The sequence below is a fragment of the Protomyctophum bolini genome (genome assembly GCF_963924005.1).
Source record: "Protomyctophum bolini genome assembly, chromosome: 9".
Classification (NCBI taxonomy): Eukaryota; Metazoa; Chordata; class Actinopteri; order Myctophiformes; family Myctophidae; genus Protomyctophum; species Protomyctophum bolini.
Genome location: NC_137870.1, coordinates 40,166,261 through 40,193,321, shown reverse-complemented (window position 1 = coordinate 40,193,321; position 27,061 = coordinate 40,166,261). Strand labels below are relative to the sequence as shown.

The following is a 27,061-nucleotide window of genomic DNA, read 5'->3' as shown; positions in this document are numbered from 1 at the left end:
GGAACTCTGTGGGTTGGTGTGTCCTTTAGGCCCATATAGCCAGGAGGAGGAGTCAGTTGTCAAATCCCCACATTCCAGGAAAGAATGGAATGCTCACCCTCCAGCCAACTGGAAACTATCTGTGTAAAGCCTGAGAACTGATTCCCCTGGTTAAATATTATAGCTAAATATTAGTATTGTATTGTATTTCAGTAGCATTTAGTTGTATCTCCATATTTCTACTTTATACACACACACACACACACACACACACACACACACACACACACACACACACACACACAGGAGTGTCCTAAAATATTAAAGGAACACTTTTGGACATAGGCTACACCTTTCCACCCGACATCAACAATTTATACAGTAGCTATCCTAACATAAGTAGCCTACACATCAGTCATAATTGTTTATTTTTATTTAAAAACAACAAAACAAAAAAACATAACTGAATCACATCACACAAACGTTCTGTGGATATAGGACTGCTACTACAACAATAAAACATTACACAATATGTTTTGAAAGTGAGCCTATAATGTGAACATATCCCCTTTTTTCCCCACCTTTCCAATGTTGTAGGTTTTTTCTTTAAACATTAAAGATAATGCATGAAAATGCAGATAGCTTAGCCATGTAGACTACCTGTTAGGTCTACTGCCAGGATAATTAAACGACATTGACATGTAGAGAGATCATCCTTAATATAAGCATGCTGTCTGCAGTGTTTGCTGTTGATTTGCATATAAGGCACATAATGGTGTTTTGCCTGTGTTCTCAAATGCATTATTTACACCAAAGAAGGCAGGGGGGAAAACTACCAAATGCACCACTTGTTTTAGTTCTTGCTAAAATCATGAAGCTCATATTCAGTCATTCACATATTATCTATTGGAATGTTCTGTTGAGGTCACAGCCAGCATACCAGAATACGCATGCACGCACGCACGAACGAACGCACGTGCAGGCACACACACACACACACACACACACACACACACACACACACACACACACACACACACACACACACACACACAAATATTTTGTTCATGTGATGATTTAACCTGTGAAAGTATTAGTCACCCAAGTTACCTCCCAAAAAATACAAAAAACCACAGAAGAAACCGCACCAACATACACATCATCATACTATAATTCAGTCAATGTCTGTCTGTCTGTGTGTCAGAAACACCACCGTAGCTCCTCACTGCTTGCATCAATCGCTCCCACTTTTCACACATGCATTGACCATAATAATATGGAGGTCTTAACGAAGCCCCTTTTTTCGTTTTGAGACGTTAATGATTAATAATGAATTTATTAGTGAATTAAAAATGCGAAAACGCACCCAGGGCGCAGTAATCAGTATATCGCAACGGGTAAGGGCTAGTTATTATTATAACTCATCACGCATCTTGTCTCCGTTGGGTCGCACCATTCTGCCAATGTAGAGGATGGAGTTGGTCTTGTTGTCCTTCACCAGGAAGATGAAGGGATGGTCGACGTAGAAGAGCCTTGGAGCTTTCAGCTTGTCCGTGCCGTACATGCTGGTGTCCATTGGGTTACCCTCTGTGCCCAGCTCAAAGGCGGAGGCATGGAAGACATCGGAGAGGTAGAGGTCCTTCTTGCCGGAGATATTGGACAGGTCAGCCTTGGCCTTGTCCACAGCCTCTGTCAGACCAAGCTTGCCGAGATTTTTCTGGAAAGAGGAGTGATATTAATGGATGGAAATAAACCAGCAAACAGATAGATTGTGCATCATCACCCATTCACACACCGATGGCGGAGGAAACCATGCAAGGCACCAACCTGCACATCGGGAGCTATTAGGGGTTCGGAGTCTTTCTCAAGGACACTTCATATAACTCTGGGGGAGCCCGGGATCGAACTGGGAACCGGCCACTCTACCCCTGAGCCTGTATCTATTACAACAATTCCTTTGCCAATATTATTAAATTAGTTTTAGCCTTTACTTTAATGTATCACAGAGTGGAAATATACTCCTACAGTACTTTGTCTTCCTACTAAGAAACAACCAAAATCGCTGCTTACCTGCAGGTTGTGGCTGACTTCCATGTTGACCTTTGGGAGGGAGATGGCCACGGCCCTCTGCTCCATCTTGCTGAGCCAGGTGTCCACCTGCTTCCTGGTGAGAAGCTTCTCCAGACGCTCGAGGGGCTCCATGTGCTGTGGCATGATCACGATCATGGAGGCCTGCTTCTTACCCAGGGGCATGCTGAGCACAGAGACGCGGCTCTCTGCATCCTCGTGGAAGTCATAGAGACCTGCATGGTATAGGAGCAGATAGGAGAATCCAAATGTTTGGAAGTTGCAATAACATGTAATAAAAAAAATGTGCTGCTCAGCTTTTTATGTGTTTTAATCGCTGCATTGTTGTGTATTTCTCTCACTTTTGCCTTGTGTTATTCAGCAATGAAACAATTTTAATTGAAATACAATATCATGGAATAATGCTATTTTGACTGATTGGGTCATAATTGAAGTCTAAATAAAAGTAAATATTGTATAACCCACCTGTGCGATGCATCATTTGAATAGCAATTTGCAATGACCGGGAAGCCATGAAAACACGGTTGTCCACCATCCTCTCATGAAATTTCTCCTCCCAGTGAGCTGTGCATGGGCAAACAGGAAGAGATTCAGTTCTCTTTTACCGTTGCAAATTATTTATTATTATTAACCACCTTACTCCAATAACTGGGGTCTATACTAGGCCTCCTCCTTTTTTCCCTCTACACCAAATCTCAATTGTCAAAGATATAGCCAATCTACAAGCTCACAACACGCCTTGATACTTATAGATCTTCTATTCTCAAATAGGGATGCTTCTAGCTTGATGATTCTTCAAAGGTTGGTGAAAAACACTCTGAATCCTGACTGTTGAGGGCCAAATGAGTAAAATTTTCAAGTGAATTTGTGACCATGGGGTGGCGCTGTTATCCTTATAAGCGTCAGGTTCACTGGCATCTGTAGGGTAGGGACCATAGGACCATAGTGACTCGGGAGGATTGACCCGGAAGGGCGAAGCAAGCAATAAATATTTAAAAGCACGAAGTAAAGAGCTGCCTGTGTTTATCATTGGAGCACTGACACACAGCGAACAGTACAAGTCTATCAGCAGCGCGTCAGCCAGGTCCAACCACGGAATCAATTCCTCGAGAGACGGAGGCTCTCATACTGACAGACAGTCGATGTGTTCATTCTCTACTTACGCTTAAAGAACATGGCGTTGACAATCATGGCTCCATCTGCATTCTGCACATCCTTGGTGACCTCAGGCAGTTTGCCATCTGTTGACTTGGCCGCCCACTCATTGATGGAGTTGACGGCAGTCTTCTTGTCCGTGAAGTTGATCTTTAAATGGTCATAGTTGTAATGCTTCTTGCTGTTCTTCACAAAGTCATCGACAAAGGACACAGAGCTGGGCCCATACAGGCGGTTGCTGATCTTCCAGGTAGAGTTTCTTGTCTTGGCATCACTCAGCTGATGTCAAATATAAAAGATGAGATGACTTAGATATGGTTAAAAACATAAATTTTCCTTAAAGGGAAATTGCTGAAGGCAGAAACATACTTGCAGTGTAATGTTTTGAGACCAATGTGGCTAATTAAGTACAATAGTTATCAGAAGTCTGTTGTTATCCAGATTATAACAGTTTTATAGGACAAATTAAATTGTTTTTGGGGGAATTTAGAAACAATGTAAACACAATTATTTCATTACATTAAGCCTACCTCTGCCAGCAGCTCGGAGATTCCTGTGTGAACATGCTCGTCTTTCAACTTGTCAACGCTGAGGACAGTCTTCACCTGGGAAGCTGTGGAGGATTTGCCACCGAGGGCCACCATCCCCAGGGAAGAAGCCACCACTACAGGGGAGATGAGGATGTTCTCTGTGTCTTTCTCCTTTGCCATGTTGTGGTACAGGCTAAACCAGAATCAGAGATACAGTATACAATTAATTAATTACCATCATTCTAAGATGATCTGAATGATCCCCGGTTGCTAGGAGACACATACTACAGGCAGGACGTGGGGAAAAGATCTCCGCTGGCCCTAGTATGTTATCTGTTTCAGAAAAAGGGATTTATCTCCGATTCTTTGTTCCCAGGTTGTGTTTTTGGTCCAAAGTAAACAAGCTTTTTTCGAGGGCCCCTAACTCATGAACCATTGGTCATGATTTGGTTTTCTCTGTGTAATAGGAGACACGCTCCTCGGACTCCCACACCCTGGACACATCGTGACTGCAGTGGCTCTTCAAAAAAAGGTAAAAATGCTGAAAACACAGGCGATTTAATTAAATCATTAATACCTGGCACACAAAGCGTTAAGGGTAATAATAATAATAATTGAAGCTGTGAACGTAATGTCAGCTATGTAGACTGACAGGAGCTGTACAATTTATTAAAATTATACAATACAATGCTTGCTTAAACGGTATTATGGTATATATATATATATATACAGTATGATTTTGATGTGTTCAAGTGTTAACAACACAGGATATCATCACACCTCAAAGCCAGGTTGAAGGTGTTGTCAGCCAGTATGGTGGCATGGCTGCTCAGCGTCTTGTTGTCAGCCAGTGTGGTGGCATGGCTGCTCAGCGTCTTGTTGTCTGCCATTGTGGTGGCATGGCTGCTCAGCTTCTTGACCTCTGCAGCGGTCATCAGGGCCATAAGGCACAGCACAACAACGCTTCTCATCCACATCCTGTTTGCCTCGTCAAGCAGCAATTACAGCCTGTAGATAAGACTACAGTAAGTTAAGTGTGTAAAGGTTAGACCTCCAGAAAAACCCAGGCAGAAATCCTTGATTATGCGGCCTAAAATCCTTTTGCGGGTAGTTGTGAAATGTGCGGAAGGTTGCGAAAAGTTGTGAGAAATGCGAAATAATCCGGAATGTTGCAAAATATGCAAAAAAACATTTAAATGTGAAATATGCTAAAAATAAAGGGTAGTGGGTTGCACACACCAGGACTGCAGTTCAAATATAGTTTATTTCATATTTGAAAAAATGGACAAACGTTTCGGCTATCCAGCCTTCATCAGTGTGGAGTGTGACTGAATGTAGATTCCTTTTAAAGGAATGGTGACGTGGTGCAGGTGCACAACATCACCGCTAATAATAATGTGATAATGTGAAATATGCTGAAAGTTGTGAGGAATGCGAAATATGTGAAAAGATTATGCGGTAAATTATGTGTCTAAAAGGTTATTCATGACCCAGAGTTGAAAAAACTAAATAAGTAAAGCAGCACATATACAGCAAGTGTGAAGCAAAAAAAAAACTGATTTTCAACAGCAAAAGGGGGGCGTTTTTCAATTGAAAATCAATTATTTAAAGAAGTTAGGATTGAGGTTGTGAAATGGGATATATAACCGATTCATCACAGTGCTCCATATTTAGCTGAAAGTTGTGTGGGAAAGGTCACAGGCTCGGCATGGATTGTAATCCTGTTACAAGGCCCCAGAGGAAAAAGGGGCAGGGTTTGTTGAGAAGCACACTGACTGAAGCCTCAAGCCGAGGAAAATCATTCCCCCTCCACCGCCCCTACTGCGGACATGTTTCCTGCCCTGTTAGCAGGAAGGAAGCCCTGAAGTCCAGGTTTTCTGCTGCAACTACTACTTAACCATAGAGCTCTGTATATGCTGACACAATTTGTTCCTTCACTTGAGGGAGGCCAAATTGTTTGGTCGAAACTCTGATGAGTCTTCTGACACTATTTGCAAAATTGTCGGAGCAAAGCTGCTGTGCAGATCTTTCTTTTAAAACTATTTATTTATGTTGTCCAGCACCAGCGACTTACCTGAATGTGCACAACATTCGCCTTTGAACTATGTTCCTCTCGGGCTTTAGTTAATATGTATTCTATTAATGTGATAATTTAAAGAGGTCCAAAAACATAATTTTGCTTTCACCATGAAATATTATGGCAAATCCTTGTGCCCAGGATATTCTGTTTCGTACATTACAAAGGTTGTATGATCTATGACGATGATCTCCAAGTTCAGGGCATGTGCCAGCAAGTCTAATCTACACAATTTTGTTTAGGCCAATAGCCTGACATTTATCTGATGATGACTCCAGTTGGCAGGCTCCTTTGCTCCTGTTATCCCTGTCTGAATGTTAAATGTTACACACATTGCATTTGTTTTGTCTGGATACCTTGAATACTTTTCATACTGATGTCTGCCATTTTCATTCTTTATAGATTCTGAAAGACAGACAAGAGGTGCATTTTGGTAATCTCCATAGCCAGAGCAGACAGACAGATGTTTATCTCCCAGCTAGTCAGGAAACCAAGCAGGGCAGAGCGAGGAGAGAAACGCATACAAGACGGGAGTCGGATTCAAACTCGAGGCCTTGCGATTCACAAGGAATATATAGTCTGTGCACAAAATGGAATCCAAGCAGAAATACATTATTTAAGCTCTGGTGGAGAAATATTCTTTCTTTAGTGTATGTAATCTAATCTACAGCATTCTTCCTTTAGCTCTGCTTTTTAACCTTTGTGAGCCACACATGTATTCGCGAATTAGCTATAATCTTGTTGCCATCATGCAGAAACAAGCAGACACATTAGCTCTCATTGGGTTATATGTGATCCACACAAATAAAAAAACTTTTCATCCAGTTGAGTCCACAATACCCAAGTAAAGAAGGATCTAAATTCCAGAGATTCATTAGAACGTCCGACCACCCAAAGGAATGAACACAGTCATTCAATAAGGCTTACAGAATGTGTACATGCATATCGTCATGCGCATCAATATTCAACAATATGCATGCAACAGACTAACATCTTTAACATAATCTCTTAGTCAAGTTGCATGACAAATTCTGTTTTGTAGGTCTACTTATACACAGTTTTCCTCTTTTCAGTGAAATCCAACAACAGGAGTACTGTACAGTGTCCAGGACAACCTATAAGAATGTAAGAAAAAAAGTGTAGCACTGTTACTTTGTAAACAAAGCTCTTGTAGACAAAGCTCTCCTTTCAGCATCTGCCTAGAAAACAAAACCTTATCAGCAGTGATCATCCAATCCTTACCTGGCACAGAACTGCTAGGTTTTCTCCTCGTGTTTCTCGTAGAGTGTGTAGCTTTGAATGCAGGGTCAACTGCTCTATACGCTTTCAGAGAAACTTCTGGAAATGGGTATGGGATATTCAAATGAGTTGGTCTGTCTTTCCTCAGGAATATTCTAGCTGGAAGTCTGGGACGTCCCACTTTATCCAGAGGCTGCAGTGAGGAGTGGACTACAGTAATGATGAACCCCATATGAGCGCTGATCTGATCTCTGTATTGTGTATGAGTTCAAACCAAGGGGGTTGGGGGATCTGATCCCAGGTCAGTACCTAGAAATTCTCAACTCCCATAGTTTTTAAGGTCCTAATGTTGCTAGCTGACTCACTAATTTCATCTTATCTAAAAACGGAGATGAAATATAATTACAAAAATGCATTGCTTTAATCCATAAAAGTACATAATGTCATTAGAGCATGTTCCTCCCTGGAGAGACCTAGCACTGAATCAGTGAATAGGCACATTGTGTGCATAGTGTACTGAACATCCACTCCCTCAAGAAAGACGAACAAAAGCTCATCCTGATTAACCTACAAACACAGATTCATTCTATTCAGGTATTTTTTTTTTGACTTTTTGTTGCGGCAAAAGTATACAAGTTAAGCCCTTAAAGGACTTCAGAAAGAAGTTGCATTCTTTCAGCTCCCCCATCCCCCACACTGCCACGTCTACAGTACTACGACTGTCGGGTGGGTCAGGGATGTGGGTGGGATGAGGGAGAGGATGGGAGGGGAGCTGCAGTCAAGGAGGAACCATTGCCGTGAATAGTAGTCGTGAATTATTTTCATTTCAACCTTTATTTAGTTCTCGGAGAACACACTGAGGGCTGAGACCCTCTTTTTCAATGGTGCCGAGATTACAACACATCAACAATCTACAATGGGGGGGGGGAAGAAAACAAAACATAGATGAATAAAGTAAATTACTGGTAATAATAAAGGAACATTACATAGTGATCAACTCAATTAAAACGGGTACAGTTGATATTTACCAACGTTGATATATCAAGTTGAAAGCGATATAGAGAAGGAAGAGAGCTGTACTTTAGTGAAGTCTGTAAGGTGTTCCAAGTGTGGGGCAGCGCACTTGAAAGCAGATTTTCCAGATGTAGTGGAGGTATTCATGGTCTCAAGCGTCAAATAATCTTGAGAGCGTGTATGATAAGAAATAGTTTTCCATTGTAAAAGAGTTTAAAATTAGAAGGTAAATAAGAAGACCTGAGACTTTACAAAAACGGATGTATGCTGAAAACCTGAAAACCATCATGCCTTTCTGAGTTCTCTGATGCAATGCATAATGCAGGACAAATAGTCATCATTATAACACAAATCAGTGTCTGTCCAGTGTCTTTGTTTTCTGTGATTGTGCATATTCAATAAATGTACAAAATCTTGAATAATATAAATTTTACTTTTAGAGTTAAGTTAACAATGTCTAACTAAAACGTTTTCCTACCATGAGGATTTCCTTCTATTTGCAGCTCTAACGTACATTGTCCTGACTTGCCTTCCATTGATGTGCAAGGGGAATTATAAGCACTAGGGCCAGAAGCTTCTAGAACATTGTTTGATCTGCGCCGTGAACATACCTTTCTTCAATACTTTTATTATGAATAGCCTACCTAGATTTCAATATCCAGTTTACATATAGATTTGATTTATATACTGGTGTACATTTGCATTGTATACATAGATTCATAATATACAGTAAACATAGATTTACAGTATATTTTACTAGTGATACTAAATGTGTGGCTCTGGCTCTGCTACATTGGTCGAGATCTGGTTAATGTCTTTCAGATGATTGAGAAATTGGGGGCAGTTGATTACCCTGATATCATTGCTGTAGTTTCACAAACTCTTTCGATCTAACTGGAATGGGCATAACCACAATGGAATCACAGTGGAATATGGTCTATGAAGACTATTATTTCCACCCCGACGTCAGATTAGTTAATCTGAAAGGGCTGGATAACTTTTGGTTTCATGTTGTTTCTCCCCCTTGTTTATGAGAAAATTATATACAGTAGGTCTCACCGGCTTTGATTTATAAAGTAATACAAAAAAAATATTATGCTGACAAAAAAAGTCTCAAAATACCCACTAACTTGCAATTATACAAGGGTAGTTTTTGTCTCGCAAAACAGTAGCTGTCAAAACTGTCGTATTATATCATTTTAGAGAGCATCTAAACTCTAACATTTGAAGGCGCTGCCTGTGAGGTCATGACACCTGCCAAACGTTATACTGCTTCAGCAGCTTCACTAAGACGTTGGACACACCATACCATGAGGAGTGATTGTATGTTACCATGGTGATGCAAGACCTAAGAATGTTCCATTTCCTCTGTGAAATGATGCAACCTTATCAATTAGGATTACCACGTGAGTACAGGGAGTGAGTGTTAGCGCTGTAACCTAATTATGCAAGTTAAATGCACAATAAATCAAACTGTTTTGATTAGATAAAAAGCAATGGTAATAAGCATCATCAATTTTACAATTTATTAATGAAAATCGGCTTTATTAAATGTAGCATACGAAAAAGTAAAGGCTGTTCTTTTTGAAAAAATAGATAAGGTGGAAGCTATAGATTAGAGATGTCCCGATACTGTATCGGGAAAAGTATCGGATCGGCTCTTATTTGTCATATCTGGTCATATCGGTATCGGTGAATATGCCAGTCTAACCACAGATCCGACACAGGGGGTAAGGCGTTGATACTATGGCAGGTAAATAACATGTTGGGACATGTGGAGTTTGCTTTGGAGTTGCCCAAACTGCAAGTGCACATTTGAGTGAGGAGACTGATATAAACACAACACTAGATATAGCTATAAACACAACATGAGATCACGACACTGGTATGCGGTATCGGTATCAGTATCAGCTAACACAGAAATTGAGGTATCGCTTTGATTCTTGGTGTGTGTAATGTATGTATGTATTTTATTTTCTTACATTTTCTCTGGGGCAACTCCCCAGAGAAAGTTAACCCATCTAGACTTTCAAGCACCAAACTGAATGTGTTTTTGTATAATATACAAAAACACATTCAGTTTGGTTAGTATTAATAATTATTCAAGGAGCATAACATTATGAAACCTATTTGAAGTGATGTCTACTTCTGTAGAATAAAGAAATGTGAAGTAGCCCATAGTTGGGGAACAGCCAGAGATCCAGATAGAATTGACATGCCCTCTAGTGGGAAAAGTTACACACTTTCCTAACAAGAGTCAAAGTTTCTTCATAGCACACAGTGTTTTATAATTGAGGGCACACAGATTAGAGGAAAGTTTGGATTCCCCTCAATTGAAATACTCTTCATGGCCAAAGGGCACCAATTCAGAATGGCACCGCATTAAATATTAGGCTAATCCACAGACAGAGTTAATATTCTTTTTCACCCTAAAGGCCTAAAGGGTCATTGTACATTTTGCTAATCACTCTAAAAACACAGTTCTACAATAGTTCAACAATAATTAACTTTGAAATGAGTTAGTTTTTCCCTAGTTTCCCAAGTTAGATAATGGTGAATACAAGCCCGCAGGGCTATATCTTGCGCCTTAACCCTTATCCCTAAACTTATTTGCCATTTTTTAAATAGCTGATCTACAAGCTCACAACATGTAGATGTAGATCGGCTAGTTGAACTATTTTAAAATGATTTTCAAAATAGTAAAAAATGGCAAATAAGTTTAGAGACTCCGATAAGGGATAAGGGTGGCGCAAGATGGGTCCGACGTCGGTTATCAATTCAATTCAAAGGGCTTTATTGGCATGAGAAAACATACGTTTACATTACCAAAGCACAATACAACAATACAGCAATACAATCAAAACAAAAGTTATGTACATTTGAAAGTCAGAATCTTCAATACAGTAGATCAATTTCTATGTACCAAGATCACTGGATGCAGGTATAGTGCAGTAATATAGGCCTACACAGTGATTAGTCTTTAGGGTGGTTGTGTTCCGTTTGATATCCTCCTATCACAGCAACTCACGAATCTTGCTGCTGTGTTTGCACATTGTTGTACTTCGCCCAGCAGATATGGGAGTTTTTTGTCATTGGTCATGTTTTCAAAATCTCCGTGTGTGGTTGTAATCTGTGGGAAGTATGTGTCTCTGATGTCTTGATACAATGGACAGATGGTTAGGAAGTGTAGCTCGGTTTCCACTTCATTTTGTGTGCAGTGGGTGCATAGTCTGTCTTCTCTCGGGATACAGGTCTGCCTATGACGGCCTTTCTCGATCGCAAGACTGTGCTCACTGAGTCTGTACCTAGTTAAGATTTTTCTTTGTTTTGGGTCGGTCAAGGTATTCTGCCACTGCGTATTCTCTGTTTAGGGCCAGATAGCATTCTAGTTTACTCTGCTTTTGTGTTGCTTCTTTCCAATGTGTCAGGTAGTTTTCCTTTTGCTGTTTTATAATTTGGTTTAGTCCAATGGGTTTTCTATCTCGTGGCTCTGTTTGTGTTAGTTCCCGGAGTTCCAGGGCCAGCTGGCTAAGGGGGCATCTCTCTAGAGTTTCGCTGTGTGTGAGTGCCTTGTTATGGAGTGCATCTAGGTCACTTTCTTTTAGGTGGTTGTAGAACTTAAGTGTTCTCTTTTTTATTTTGATTATGAGTGGGTATCGTCCTAATTCTGCCCTGCATGCATTATTTGGTGTTTTTCGCTGGGTTCGGAGAATGGATTTGCAGAATTCTGTGTGTAGGGTCTCGGTTTGGTGTTTATCCCATTTTTCAAGGTCATGGTTTGCTAATGGTCCCCAGATCTCACAACCATAGAGGGAAATTGGTTCTATCACAGAGTCCAGTATTTTAAGTCAGGTTTTAATTGGGATGTCTATTTTGATGTTTCTTTTGCCTTGTCTCTCAGGTCCTTTACAGCTTGGTTGTAGTTCCCTGTGCTTTTGATGTTTAGGCCAAGGTAAGTATAGTTTTTTGTTTGTTCTAGTGGGATTGTATTTAGGAAGAAACTATGGTTTTGGCAGCTGGATCTTTTTTGAAATATCATGATTTAGTCTTAGTTATCAATGGCACTGTGACCAAGTCACCACTAGATGGAGGCAAAACAGCAAAAAATAAACGAAATTCCTTTCTGTGCAACAATGGAGAAAAAAAAGATAATATTATTTTGAAAAGGTAGGTTCTGAGAGAATCCTTTATTATTTTAATTCTTCTTATTTAAAACCTTTAAAATGGATATTCTATCTTTCAACTTGAGTGGGCTAATAAAAATAATCCTCACTCAGACTGTCACCTAGCTCCATTTGGAACCTCTATCTACACTGCTGCGCTAAGCTCAGCAGCGTAGATATAGAGGTTCCAAACAGAGCTAACTGTCACCTAGCTCTGGTCCATAAGTAGGAGTTCCTAGAGGGTCTTCACATAACACATTGCTCACACTCATCCTAGCTCCTTATCCTCACATTAACAATTGACAATCACCACCGGTTGTTAGGTATAGGCCCCTGCAGGTAATCCCCTCTCCCTGGCTGTGTTGGCCTTTTGAAAGGGGGTGGAGTTCAGAATGAAACTACCAAATGGAGCTATTTTGACCTGTGGCGTGTGGAGCAGTGGTTGCCGGCTGTGGGTTCAGTGCATTGCCAGCAGGGAAATGTCACAGGAAATCTCCCCTGTGAATACTTTCGCTCCTTTGCTTCCGCTCACTTGACACACACACACGAATGCGCGCACACACACACACACACACACACACACGAATGCGCGCACACACACACACACACACACACACACACACACACACACACACACACACACACACGGGTCACTGGGTGGCCCAATCTAAAGTGGAAATAACGGTAATGGGTCGAATAAAAACTAAAATGCAGTCTTGGTGTATGTGCAACCCATTACTGTCATTTCCACTATTATGATTTGGGTACGCACCATATGAACGGGTAACGCACCATAAGTCAGAGCAGGTCACAAGAAAAGTTATCTGGCCAAATCTAAACAAATATGTTTTGTCTGCCAGTCTTGGGCCTCAGTCACATATAAAAGACAGCTGTCTTCTCTGTGTCTCTGGGGGAGAGGGGGCTTGAAGCTTGAAGACAGCCATGGAGCACGCTTGTCTCGTCAAAACCACGTGACTCATTGGAAATGAATTGCGAGCTGCTCTGCCCCCCCCCCCCCTCTCCCCCAGAGACAGCGAGAGAGCACCCTGTCTTTCATATCGAGCAGAGCCTTGGTGTCAAGCATGTTGGCGTGATTTGTTTGCATGGCTTATGTCCACAGGCTGTCAAATTTTGAAAAGGTACACGTTTGTGATGTTCAGTGGCACAATGTAAAAATGTATATTACATTACATTTATATTTACATGAATTGATTAATTCATAAATGTATTTGCCTTTGCCATCCTTTAGGCTTGGTCAGTAAGGTAGCTATACGGTATACCAGCGTTACAGTATACAAATCTAAATAGTTCAGGTTGTGCAGTGGGAAATAGTCCCTGTCCACCACCACAGAGGTTGTGAGTTCGAATCCACCATGGTGCAACAGGCTTTGGCGGCCATTGATTGATGCGAACACAATTTCAGGGGAGGGAAGCCAGGCGGGGAGGGTGTCAGGGTGATATTGGTTATTGCATGTACTCCCAAAGGCTGGGGGTGGTACCTGTCAGTGGGGAGTGTTGGGCAGGAGGAGACTCCTGGTGGGGCTCCTCACTGGCAGGTGAGTCAGTAGGATGCAACAGCAGTGACAACACAGACGTATGTGGGCATAATGACTAGATTGCGGAGAAAAAGCAGGTAAAAACAACATTAAAAGAAAATCTTGAAATGGATATCCCTCTATCTCTAGGTCGTCCTCAGCCCTCCATCGTCGGTTCTCCATACATGTGGCCAGTTCGTTGGTATTCTGCGCTTCTGCGTCGTTCTTCAGTACATCCACATACATTAGTGTGGGACGTCCTCGTGATCGATGCCCGTGTGTTGGTTCCCACAGCACCAATTTGCAGGCTGGCAGTTCTTGATGCCTTTGGCAGTGTCCTGCTAGTCTCATTCTCCTGGCTGCTATTTTCTGGCTCAACCTTGGTATTCGCTCATACAGAGTCTTGTTGGTAACATGTTGTGTACTCTTGCTGATGTAAAGTACGGCACGCAACATTCTGGTGTAGCAGTTGTAGCACCCATCAAGAGACTTCTGCAGGGTTGACTTCAGGGTCCAGCATTAGAAGTAGCTGAGTTTGATTTGACGGGGGAGGTTGGAGAATAAAGATTTATTAAGTACAAACTTAGCAGCAATAGTAATAAAGTGAAATGGGTGTAACGTATACAGTGTACACTGTTTATGTGTAGAAGAATAGAATTGTATGCGAAAAGCACAGCTGAACAGGGAATTGTGACAAGGAGGAGAAGGGGGTGGAAAGATGATGTTCCATTACTTTTAAGAAATACGTGTGCTTGTTTTTGGTTTTTTGGAGAAAGATTTGGATGAAGGCACACACCACACACATTATCATGCTGGATTTCCATCAGAATGATCAGCAGCAACCGTTTCCTTGGCGATAAATCTGACCACTGTTTGCAACAATTCCTCATACAAGATGAGAATAGATATTTTAGTGATTAAAACAACAGAAAATATAGTATAGGCTAGTAATGTTATTTTAGAAACTTGCACGTTTGATTAGCTTACTTCATTTGTCTGCATATTTTGCAGTTATCTTATTGTCCCTGTCAGGCCGAAGGGGTGTGTGTGTGTGTGTGTGTGTGTGTGTGTGTGTGTGTGTGTGTGTGTGTGTGTGTGTGTGTGTGTGTGTGTGTGTGTGTGTGTGTGTGTGTGTGTGTGACTGTGTGCGTGTGTGCGTGTCTGTCCTGTGTCTGTGTACAGCTAATCTCCGGCACCATTGAACCGATCAGCGTGAAACTTGCACATACTCCTTGGAGGCCACATTTTTCACATCGGCCTGTTATAGCGTCACCAGCAGGCCTTTGATGGCCAAAAAGAATGCCTCAAATCATGAACGCAGCGTCACATTTTCATGAAACTTTGCACTCACATTCCCAATAGGCAAAGGAAGAAATGTCACCCTATATTTTTTAAATCTGCCGTGGCTTCGTAACAGGCTTATTGACGTTTTACTCTAGGTCCTATGTAGTCCTACAATCAAAATTATATATAAAAAACATTATTACATGACTGTGCCGCTTGTACATGGATGAATAATGGTGTAGCCGTGTAGAAGCTGTTCAGGGTGTATGTTAACTACTATGCCATCGGCAGCCATTTTTCAACACTGGAGTCGCACGGATGTGCTCAACTCAGTAGCTTCTTGTTAGTGGTGTTCGGTGGCTGTGACCAAAACATTAAAGGTTTTTGAAATTGTCTTGGGAAAACTTTACCAAGTTTCAGGACACTCAAGGGAAAAAATGCTTTTTTCTACGCAACCACTACTCTGTGGAATGCACTCCCTCCAGCCAGCCCTGAAATCCTTAAATTATCTTGCAAGATTTAGGAAAGACCTTAAATTATGGCTCCATCTGCACACTAACTGGTCATATTTAGCTTCCGACCCTGGATAGCCCATCTCCCATATTCTGGACTCTTCTCTTAGAGTACCTCGATCTTGTCCCATGTGTATAGCTCCCAGCCTTATATATAAGGATTATTTGTTTCATGGTTGTTTTGTTTAACCAGGTTTCATGTTACAAGGTGGACCACAATGGAAACAATGCATTGTACGTTGGTTTAACGTCGACTCCAGCTAGTCCAGAACTCGGCCGCACGTCTACTCACAGGTACTCACAGACGTGAGCATATCACACCTGTCTTGGCCTCCCTTCATTGGCTCCCTGTCCGCTTCAGAGTTGATTTTAAAATTCTTTATTTGTCTTTAAATCTATGAATGGTCTGGCTCCTCTTTATCTGTCTAATCACAGGTACTCACAGACGTGAGCATATCACACCTGTCTTGGCCTCCCTTCATTGGCTCCCTGTCCGCTTCAGAGTTGATTTTAAAATTCTTTATTTGTCTTTAAATCTATTAATGGTCTGGCTCCTCTTTATCTGTCTGACCTTATCTCCTAAGTCACTGTGGTTTGAGGGCCAGCTAAATCTCAGGGTCACAAAGAAGACCCGCTTAAAGTCCAGAGGCGACCGAGCCTTCTCTGTTGTAGCCCCCAAACTATGGAACGCACTCCCCTCCCACGTCAAATTGGCCCCTTCCATCGAGACTTTTAAATCTTGCCTAAAGACCCACCTCTATACCTTGGCTTTTAAGTTAACCCCGCTTGAGTTCCTTCGGTCCTTGTATATGTTTTGTCTCACTGTGATGCTGTTGCTTTTCTGTTGCTTTTCTGTAATGTGTCTCAGTTGTTTTCACAGTTTGTACTTTGTTTTCTCGCTGTTGTTATTCTGTGTGGTAGCTTTAGTGCATTTGTTTTTATTTTCTCCTGTACAGCACTTTGTAAACCATGAGTTTTGAAACGTGCTATATAAATAAAGTGGATTGGATTGGATTGGAAACAAGCGAAGGCTTTTTTGTGTCTATTTGGCCATTTGGCGTTTTTTTTTTTTTAAACTTTTCTGTAAATTGTATTAAACTGCCAATAAAGTTATCTATCTATCTATCTATCTATCTATCTATCTATCTAAAGATACCAAACTACAACGAGTGAATTCATTATTGAAATAACTGCAACAAGTGCATTAGTGAAATAACTAAAGATGTTGTGAGCCAAACAGCAGTTAGTTACTTTGATTTGTTTATTGGTGTAATGTGTATTTCAGCCAAATGGGGCAATACAGTATCATAAATCAGGGAGCTACGTGTCTGTAGCATTTAATTGTCAAAAGCAGGATTACAGGATAAATACAAAATTCTCTTGAGGGCAGTTTTTACAGATGAAAGGAGTACTGCTGATGACATACAAGTTTTCTTGTGATGAGTGCATTGTGAGTTCTTGTGACAAAACGCAATGCTGTTTAATAAGATGTCTTGTGGATAATGTCAATAGGCTGAGGTCACAATCTTTGACCTTTGGACAAAATCATGTAAGCCTATACAGAACATGTGACACTTTAAATATGATAGGGAAGGTTCAAGGTCAGGATGTAAACTTCCAAAAGGCAAAAGGTCAAAATTATCGTTAGACAGGCCTACTATCATTCAGATTATATTCAGATGTTATCAGGTAATCACAAACCAAAACTGTAAATGTATGAAAGTTTGTGTGTGCCGTGAGTGTGTGTGCGTGTGAGTGTGTGTGCGCGCGCGCGTGCGTGTGCGCGTGTCGTGTTGACAGGTCTCGTGGCGCTGCTGACTGTATTTGTCCCGTAGCTTGGTGACGCTCTCGCACTGTACAAGAGGACAGGCGAACTCCTCCCACTAGTCTTCCGACTGAATGACTCGCCCGGGTGTTCACACACACAGAGCTCACACACACCCACGGCATGCTGGCTTTACAGGGACAGTGCTCAAGCGGACGTAAAAACATTTGGGACTACTAAAGTGAACAACAATATCAACATGACACAGACAAATTAGATCAAAGCTGCTGCTGCAGGCTTTTCATAATTTACTAAAAGGGAGAAACCGTATCAAGTCCACTCGTCCTTGACGGGACGGGTCTCTTTTGTTTTCGTTGTAGGGGCTGTTTTGGCTCAGCGTTTTGTCACTACGTTTCCAGACCACCCACCTATTACCTTTACGGTCCAGTTTTGTCGCTTTGAGGGCAATAATTTGTCTGGAGGGGGACTTCTGAGGAGAGGAACACAACTTCACGGCGAAACGGGTCCCAGCGTTGGAAGAAATATAAGTGGAAGCTTCGGACAGGTGAGGTGAGTGTTATGGATGTGGATTTATTGGATACCTTATAGTTACTTTATAGATAATAGCAGGACGTAAATTAGAGTAGTCTATTTGTGTTTTTACGTTTGTATAACAATGTCTGTGTCAGTGTGTTGTTGCAGCCATTAGGCTAAACCGTATTTGTCCATTTAGTAGGCTCACGTTACTTCTCTCTCAGGTCTCGTGTAACATTACAGGCTCAAGAAAAAAATAAAACAGTCGGCAGACACGCCCATGATGTTTGTGGACCTTGGGTTTTTCAGGCGTCCCCTTTTGTGGACATTGGTTTAATTTGCATACATTATTTTACTATCTCCCAGACTCACGTGTCCTGTGCCTTTTTATCATATCAGAAGGAATGGCGTCTGATTCATCATTCATCAGTCTGCCTTTGAACTCCTAGTAGTAGCCTACACAGCTATAGGTGCTGAATCAGTGTGGGTGGGTTTCCTTTCCCCCACATAACAGCCCACTGGATATGCATTTGATGATGGAAATTTTGTGTGCTCATGTGCACCACTCATGGGTCTAATCCCCATGGATTAGGATTTTCATGAATTAATAACGCCACTGGATTTTTATTCACTTTACCCACCATGGTTGTGCCTCTGGGAATTTAACAGTTCCTTCCCATTTCCTAGAGCAGCTGGTTTTCAACCCTTTTCATATCAAGGCTCATTATTTATTTTGAATTTGAGCCACGGACTACCATTTGATGACATTTAGTCTCTCAGTCCTAAAACGAAAGGATATTTCGTTGTTGTTATTAAATATAATATTTTGTCCACTATCCATGCTGTATTGATGTTGTACCATTAGGAGAGATAACAGGCACACTTTGATCAAAATAACAATTGTTCTTCATTCTCTAATTGTGTAGACTTCTGGTAAATTAGGTAATGCAGATGTTTAACAATAATGTAACTTGAGAGTGTAAAATGAAACCAAATGGACCTGTAATGGTCCATTTGGTTTCATTTTACGCTCTCAATTTAGGAGTTCAATATCTATAAGGGTCCATTTGGTTATAACTCCACCATTTAGATGGGGACCACCTGGAACCACTGGTTGAAAACCACTGTCCTAGAGGCTGGGAGGTGGTTTTATAGCTCTGGTCCATAGGAAGTGGTGGAATTCTGTAGCTATATCCTTTTATTTTCATGGTTATTTCAAAATTCAGAAATTGCATCTACTCAGAACATTCCTTGTATAAACAATCACATATGTCATTTAACACTTCCATTTTACAGTACGGTAGTATAGACTACTATTAGTGGAACACATCTATTTTAATTATTTGGCTAGTTAACAACTTTCAACCTGGCCTAGCTGTTCCTATTTCAAGCATGATATAGGAGAAAATACCAGCTCTACAGTAGATTGACTATTTTCACCACACATCATTGTATGATTGATTGATTGATTGATTGAAATATGTATTAACTGTTTGCAGAATTACAGTACATTTCAGCACAAACTCAATACAACTGAGTGGACGACCCAATAAAGCATTACACTTGTTTACAAGAGGGTCCACCATGTTCAAATCATCAAAACATTTAGAGACGTACAAATAGACACTTCTATATAGCCAACAAACAGAACAGGAATTCATCATAAAGGAGGTAAAAAAAGGGAAAAGAAACATACAGTGAGGGGAGAAAAGGGGTGGGTGGTGGGGGGGATTCAGATTTTACGGGGCCAGTTTCGAATTGCAGCCGTCCGTAGGTGCCCTTTGAGAGCGGTTTTGAAGTAGTCAAGGGATTCGCATGTCTTAATGACTGTTGGTCCACATTTTGGTGGCATAGGAGCGAAAATAATTTAGTCCCTTGTTTGTGCCAAATCTGGGTTGTACATGGTTTGTTGCACTCCCTCTGGTGTTGTGGGTGTGGACTTCGTTAACATTAAGGAAGTATTTAGACAGGTACATGGGTATCTTGGTGGTGTATCGAATCTTGTGGACCAGACCCATTGCAAGATGCTGTACTCTGTCGTCGACCCTAAGCCATTCCAGCCTGTCAAAGTGGGCAGGGGTGAAGTGGTTTCGGGGGGTGAGGCCAAGTAGGAGCCTGACCAGTTTGTTTTTGGTAGTCTGGAGCCTTGTTTTAAGGTGCTGTGGTACCAAGAGGTGCATGCATAGTCAAAGAAACCTTGTACGAGGGCTCCTGTTATAGGGTATTTTTGTTGACCAGTGAGGAGATCCTGTAAAGTTTACAGGATCTCCTCATTCTGAACTGTAAACAGTGTAAAGGAATCTTGTTCTTTCGTTGACTTTTTTGATTACGTTGGTGGCCATTTTATCACCGGAAAGATTAGCCTCCAGGTTAAAACTTAGGTAGGTAATTTCATCTTTCTGTGTGATAATATTGTCACCCACTCAAACCAAGAAGCCTTGCTGAGGTTACTATTTGATAGAAAGAGAATGGATTCAGTTTTTCCCAGGTGATGATGGCATTTAATTACATTAATTTAATACATTTACTTGTATATTTTTGTTACCAAATCACTCATACATTGGAATAGGAATGTATGAGTGATTTGGTAACAAAAATATACAAGTAAATGCATTTTTGCGTTTGGTAGAGTTTCAGTGTTTTTTTAAATTTATTTCGATTTTTATTTTTACGCAGTGGAAATAAAAGACATTATCTGACTACTTTGCCACTTGTCTTTGACAATGCTATAGAGCAAGAGGATGATATGAACATCTTCATCAAGTGCACTGTCTGCAAAGTCCAGAGGGTTAATTAAAGGGATATTTCACATTCAAAACATAGGCATCATGAATAGGTTGGTTGGCCATCATTGGCTATGAGACGAGAACAACAGTTTTTCTTTAATATTATTTCTTTGTTTATCAAAGCCTTACTTAAGATTCTTAAGAAAGCCTTGCTTAAGAAACCCTAATGTTATGAACTGGGTGAGACAGCTTTTTATTACTACGCCCCTCACATCAATCAGTTTTAAAACGGAAGAATTTCATTTCACTTGATCGATTTAAAAGGCTTGTAAGGAATACATTGAGCTCTAGCTGTACTTGTTCATTCTGAAATATCTATTATCTTGTAATATATTTGTGTTTAAATTGTATGCTGTGTTTGTTTCACAATGGGATATGATTGACTTGAACTGGGAAGAATTCAGTGGAATGCACCTGTGTCCACAAGACTAATCCCAGATTACTGGCCAGTTTACACACACACACACACACACACACACACACACACACACACACACACACACACACACACACACACACACACACACACACACACACACACACACACACACACACACACACACACACACACACACACACACACACACACACACACACACACACGCACGCACGCACGCACACACACACACACCGTTGAGATTACCTGGGTTTACCCAAGTCGGCTCATTCTGTCAATTACTCACTCTCAAAGGCACCAGAAAATATCGGTCAGCCTACGACTACTGTTTTACGTATAGGCTGGCAGAGATTTTTAAGTGCCTGCAAGGGTGAGCACTGATGGCACACACTGTGATTACGAATATTTTCACGTCTTCACACTAGAACGACAAGATGTTAAATATCAGTTGCTCTTAGTTAGCTAAGTATCTGTAATCAGATAATTTTGTGGTATTAAACAGGTTGATTTACTTTTGCCTACACTTCACTCCTCTCAGGCATCATGCATGACATTTAGTAGTCAAGTGCTTCTGCGAAGGTCCGCTTGCCAGTATCTACATCTTGCATTAACATCGTCTATTGATTTCTTTGGTATTTTCCAGGCTTTGTTGTGCTTTGTCCAAGAATATTAAGCCTATATCTGCCTCAGGTACTGTAAGTACTCCTCAGGGGAATAAGTAACTGACTGAATAATATGCTCTTATTCCTCATGCCAGATTTCTGTTGTCAGCGAGTGCTTAATACGAGAGAGACAAATGTCTACAGCTGTGAAATCGGCCCTCTTGCATGTAGGATCACCATTAACGCAAATGAGAGGCCACAGCATGATAGAATTATCCCAAATAACACATGGGTCCTGTCAGGAATGGTCTGTTATTATTTCCTGTCCCGTGGGAGTGAAGTTGAAGTGTCTCTCCCTCTCTCTTTCCCCATGCTAAAGCACCCATCTACCAATGCCCACCATCGGTAAGAACACCCGACCCGTGTCCTCCAAACAATGAGTAACATGAGTTCAAGAAGTGTGCCAAACCACGCCACTGTATCTAGTACCATTTAGCACAGAGGGGGGTCTGAACCACTGCAAGTCAACACTAGTAATTGGAACATAATATTTTCATTTCAGTTATTTAACATAGCAGTAGAAGATAACATACGTTAATATGTGTGCAAGATATGCACACATATTTTGGGCAAGTAGCAGATGCTTTCATGATCCTCCTCAGTGATGTACCGTAATTGGAATCAGAATAAGTCAAGTACCAAGCCAGGTCAAATCTATCAAAATAAACTATTCGGACACACAAAATAAATCCCACATAATTAATAATGGACTGTCCCTTCCCTGCTTGCTCAGGGGAGAAATATACTTTTGACTTTCTGGTTAAAATGCGTGTCAAAAACAAACAAACAAAAACATTTTCAAATACTTGTGCACAGTGCACCTCTCTGTCTTTAATAGAGCAATAGGAAATACGCTCTTATGAACATGTTGCCTTTTGTTATTCGGGAACTTGAGCACGCTTCAAAGTCAAGCATTCAGACAAAGTAGTGGGCTGTGCTCCTTTCTGATAGCAGGTAACAGTACCTCCCTTGCTCTCTAGAATGAGGTGCTTGTGTTCCTTTCCTTCTGGAAGGAAAGGGCAGTGAGTGTGGGATATTCCCACCATACTGCACCATCAAAGCCACAGTCGGGTCAGTGTCCAGACTGTCCACAATTATCAACCTTGTTTTGCTGCAGTTCAAAATGTTCTAGACTAGTAGACATTAATATCAGATGCCTGAAGTGCAAAAAACTATTTCCTTCCCCATCAAAGGCAACAATAATGAATTGTAATCGTGTATCAAGGTATAGTAGGGATGCACACGCAGATCTGACACACCAAAGGTCCAACATGCGGAAACAACGGTCAGACATGTGCTGCTCCCGTGCTTGCGGTTTGAAATATATATTGAAGACATGACTATAGAGATACTGTGTAACGATTTTGCGTGCGTGCGTGTGTCCTTCCGTCCGTCCGTCCGTTTGTATGCTGCCAGTAAAGTAGACCAAAGGTACCTCCTTTTTTCACATTTTTTATGTCTTTGGGGCTCGGATTGGGCTAGCTGAAACCCCAAAGTCATACTGCCACGCTGTTCCCATGTGGACCTCAAGAGTAGACCCACATGATGGAGTTAATATTGGAAGTGTTTTTATCTGACCTCTCTGCTGATGTCTGTGTATTTACGGTTCCCCTCACAAGGGTAACAGAAAAACAGATTAATGACAGGCAAAGCTGTCTCTTAAAGATATGTGTAAGCCCACTTTCCACTGATAAAAACATGCATCTCTGTGGCCCTGACCTGGCTGGCACAGACAGTGGTCATAGCTGAGTGAGGACACATCACGCTGGCTGAGCACAGAACTCAGTGTGACATCAGCACATGGTGATGGCAGTGAAGTACCCTTGTCCAGAGTCCAGACAGGCATGCAGATGGCACCGTGCTAGTTGCTACCAAAATAATATTCGCCCATTGCTCTCCCGCTTGGCTGTAAAATGCAAAAAGAGCAAAGAGTGTGGCTGGGAGAGTGGCGTAGTGTTTTGAAACCTGGTTACCCAAAAGGAGATGCATTATTGTTATTATTTGTGCTATTATTTTTGAACCTGGCACCCCAATCCGTCCTTGAACAAGACACTCAATTCTTACTGTGCACTGCACTGCACTGCACTCATAAGTCTCAGAGAGTTTCAGTTCAGTGACACAAATGAAAGTGCTGCAAAAAAGTACCATCAACGACTAGGTCCCATTCGTTCACACTATAATAGCCTCCTACCCCATGTGCCTGAATGCCATGGATGCTTATGTCAGCTGTTTCCTTTCCAAGCCACTGTATCAGCTGCACATAATTAACAGCCAACATCGGAATGACTTTCCCCATATCCCTGCGAGGACATCAGACAGTCGGGTCTGGATTCTAGCCACAAGCTCCTCTGCCATTGTTTACCCGTTCTGACACAGACAGCGAGAGGGTTTAGGATATACACCATTATACTGTAGGTTGAATTGAGTGGAAGTACACTCAGTACTATGCACATTGTGGACTTTATCAATGCAATGCTTAGTGCTCACCCCATTTTAGATTAGCGTTTAGAGGCATTTACTTTTCTATAGGCTGTAGAAGACGGTGAGGCGTGATCAACAATTTAGGTGAAAATTCAAAACATCCCACTGTATGTAATGCCCAATGGTCTGCAGTAATGTCACCTACTGTATGATATAACTTGGGTTAACGACAGCTGAGACTTTGGTGTACAAACTCGTTATAGGTGGAGGAAATGTTTGGATATGTTATTATGTTTCCAGCGAGCATGATTATTTGTTTTAACAGTTTGTACCGTCCTCTCCCGGCCAACCACCATCCTTTGCTTCCACCTGGTCATGTTGTTGGCGTTTATGAGGAACATTTCTATTTGTTAAATGGTTTTAATTTCTTAGGCCTTAGGCTTTTCTATGATGCACAAATGAATACATTATTCTAAGGACACAATGTTACAGTCATACAGTGCATTCCTTTCTATTGTTTATGAGATGTTTGACATGTTGGAATATGAGCCAGTCAACATTTGAGAGTTGAACGTGAACGTGCTGATGCTGAACTAGGGAAAAATAAGCTGTTGTAAGATGCCTTTAAGTTCTGCCAAGGTGTTTAGTGTAGTGAACGGAACAAAAGGAAACATTCCACCATAATGACCCATATGAAGGAACTTGTTTTGTGTCATACATTTCCCTCCATCACTGGTGTTCACTAAATTGTGGCTGAATATGTCATTTTATTGTGGTATTTTCTAGAGTAGAGACAGGACTGGGGAAATATAGTATGACATGGAAATTCATATAACAAACTGTGTGTGTGTGTGTGTGTGTGTGTGTGTGTGTGTGTGTGTGTGTGTGTGTGTGTGTGTGTGTGTGTGTGTGTGTGTACACATTCAGTTGTCATCTTACATGATCATGGTGAAAAGATGAGGTTTTTTAAACACTGTATCATGGTTAAAAGATAATAACATAAGTTGACAAATTAATTCATGATATTCATTTTGTATTGGACGATGTAAGACGACACTCTCACTTCACATGGGTGTGTGATTTTTTCTTTTTTGATTCAGCTTCTCATGTCTAAAAAAGGGATGCCACAGACATGGTATTTACATGCTTCTGGATTTTAGTTTTTTAAGAAAAGCTTAATATAGACTAATGGTATGTTCCCAAGTGATCCCGCTCACTTCACAGTAATTTGTGGGCCCTGGACAGTTGGAATGGCTGTGTGGGTGGTAAGGGTAACTGTATCTCAGCTCCACTTGGCTGTGTTTTTTTTCCCAAGCTGTAGAACAGGAATTCTGTAGGTACTGTGCTCATTAAAAAGCATTATTCTGTAGTGTTAATTTGTCCACTACACTACAATACCCTGGCAATACATAAAAAGATAACATTATTGGTAAAATCACAGTAGCAGAACGTATACTGTAGATAAGACACAAAAATACCAATGTTTGATGATCTTTGCACATGGAAATGAAGATCGATTCTGTATTAGAAAGCCGGTGCATTGCTGTGATGATAGGGACGTCATTTCTCTGATTAGTCCAGTGGCTGCTGAACATTACTACCAGTATGAAACAAATGTGCCTTGAGCTGTGTATCCATTATTACACCAAACTAGGCTCCTTCCTGGAATATTTATTACATCTTGCCAGGACATTTCCCTCATTATTTCTAATTCTGGGAGTCAGGTTCTGCTCTGTAGTCTGATGCTGCTGCCATCATGTCTGGCCTCTGGATAGTGTGCATGGGAAATCACAGACTGTACCGACGTGAGAATGTTAAAGGTGTGAAGCACGTTCAACTGGCAAAGTTTTCTGTTGAAATGTGACAAAAATAAACAATCTCACACATTGTTAGGCTCGAGCTAATTTTCATTTATGAGATGATAGATTTCAACCCCCCAAAAAAAAAACAGTTGTGGTTTTGCTTAGATGACCAATGCAAAGGTTTTTGCAATATAAGATCTGTATCCAAGGAGCACATATTTTATATACATTTATATACGTTCCATTTATTTGTGGGCATCTGAAATCATAGGCTTTGATTCAAGCTTCCGACTGTGCTGGCAAGACTCTGCATATACAGTACAGTAGGTCAAGGATCCCACAGTGTGGGTAGTGTGAAGATTATTGATTGCAGCACGCACAAATCATGTGCTCAAACTATTATTAGTTTCCTCCCATTTGTTAAGATGAATAGAAAACATTAGGCAAATTCAGACTGGCAATGTTATGCGACTGAGACTGACAATACATGCATGCCATGTTTACCCAACATAGATCCTTTTTTTTTTTGGAACATGTTCCATCATTTGTCTAATATTAATACTGACAGGCGGCAACTAATAATTGCTTCTAGCAGAGCTATAACAAATGGACAATCTGTGACGCAGAACCCTATTGCCAGACCATATATTTCCTCTTCAAAGTCCATCAGGGTGTCCACACTGTCCAGCTCTTTCCCCTGCTCCACCTGTTTCTGCTCCATGGTCCTTCTTTTCTGGATAGATCCTTGACCTGGAGTAGCTCAGCCTGACATCCAGAAGCCTAAATCTCCCCTGGCCAAGGGGGGGGAATTCCCTCTTGACCTATAGGCTAGTGGTAGATGTTTCGTTTCCCACAAAGGTGACCCGAGTTTGTACCGTGTCATACAATTTGATTTGCTCTCCAGGAGTAAATACACCTAGAGAGCTAAATATGCGCTATCAACTATAAAGGGGCAAAGTCCAATTATTCTCCACAATGTCGGCCTGCATCCTGTAAGCCAGACTCGATTCCTGGCTGTTTGTGGCGAACCCCTTATGTAGCAGGTGGTTTTAAATTCTGGGCGGGAACCCCTTTTGGTGTTAGCATTATGTTATGCTTTAGCTATTGAAAAATAGCAG

General features: G+C 41.2%; 2 protein-coding genes across 8 annotated transcripts in view; one reads left to right on the top strand and one right to left on the bottom strand.

The window, feature by feature from the left end:
- Positions 1-392: 392 nt before the first annotated feature.
- serpinh1b (serpin peptidase inhibitor, clade H (heat shock protein 47), member 1b) lies at positions 393-7,621 on the bottom strand. 2 transcript variants are annotated; one of them, XM_080773052.1, is made up of 8 exons: positions 7,072-7,621; positions 6,186-6,234; positions 4,533-4,760; positions 3,753-3,945; positions 3,231-3,501; positions 2,533-2,631; positions 2,050-2,282; positions 393-1,696 (listed from the first exon to the last, which is right to left on the bottom strand). In XM_080773052.1, the coding sequence occupies exons 3-8, from the start codon at positions 4,727-4,729 to the stop codon at positions 1,394-1,396; spliced, it is 1,296 nt and encodes a 431-aa protein (XP_080629178.1). In that variant the 5' UTR covers positions 4,730-4,760; positions 6,186-6,234; positions 7,072-7,621; the 3' UTR covers positions 393-1,393. The 2 variants fall into 2 exon arrangements, with proteins under 2 accessions (XP_080629178.1, XP_080629179.1); XM_080773053.1 differs by lacking the exon at positions 6,186-6,234.
- A 9,895-nt stretch (positions 7,622-17,516) lies between these two features.
- The window catches only part of gdpd5b (glycerophosphodiester phosphodiesterase domain containing 5b), an 87,168-nt gene continuing 77,623 nt past the window's right edge, over positions 17,517-27,061 (top strand). For 4 of the 6 annotated variants that reach the window (XR_013964616.1, XM_080772353.1, XM_080772355.1 and 1 more), the window contains exon 1: positions 17,517-17,915. The gene's annotated coding sequence lies outside the window, so the exon portion shown is untranslated. The remainder of the gene's footprint in view (positions 17,916-27,061) is intronic. The other 2 variants (XR_013964614.1, XR_013964615.1) reach the window with 2 other exon arrangements.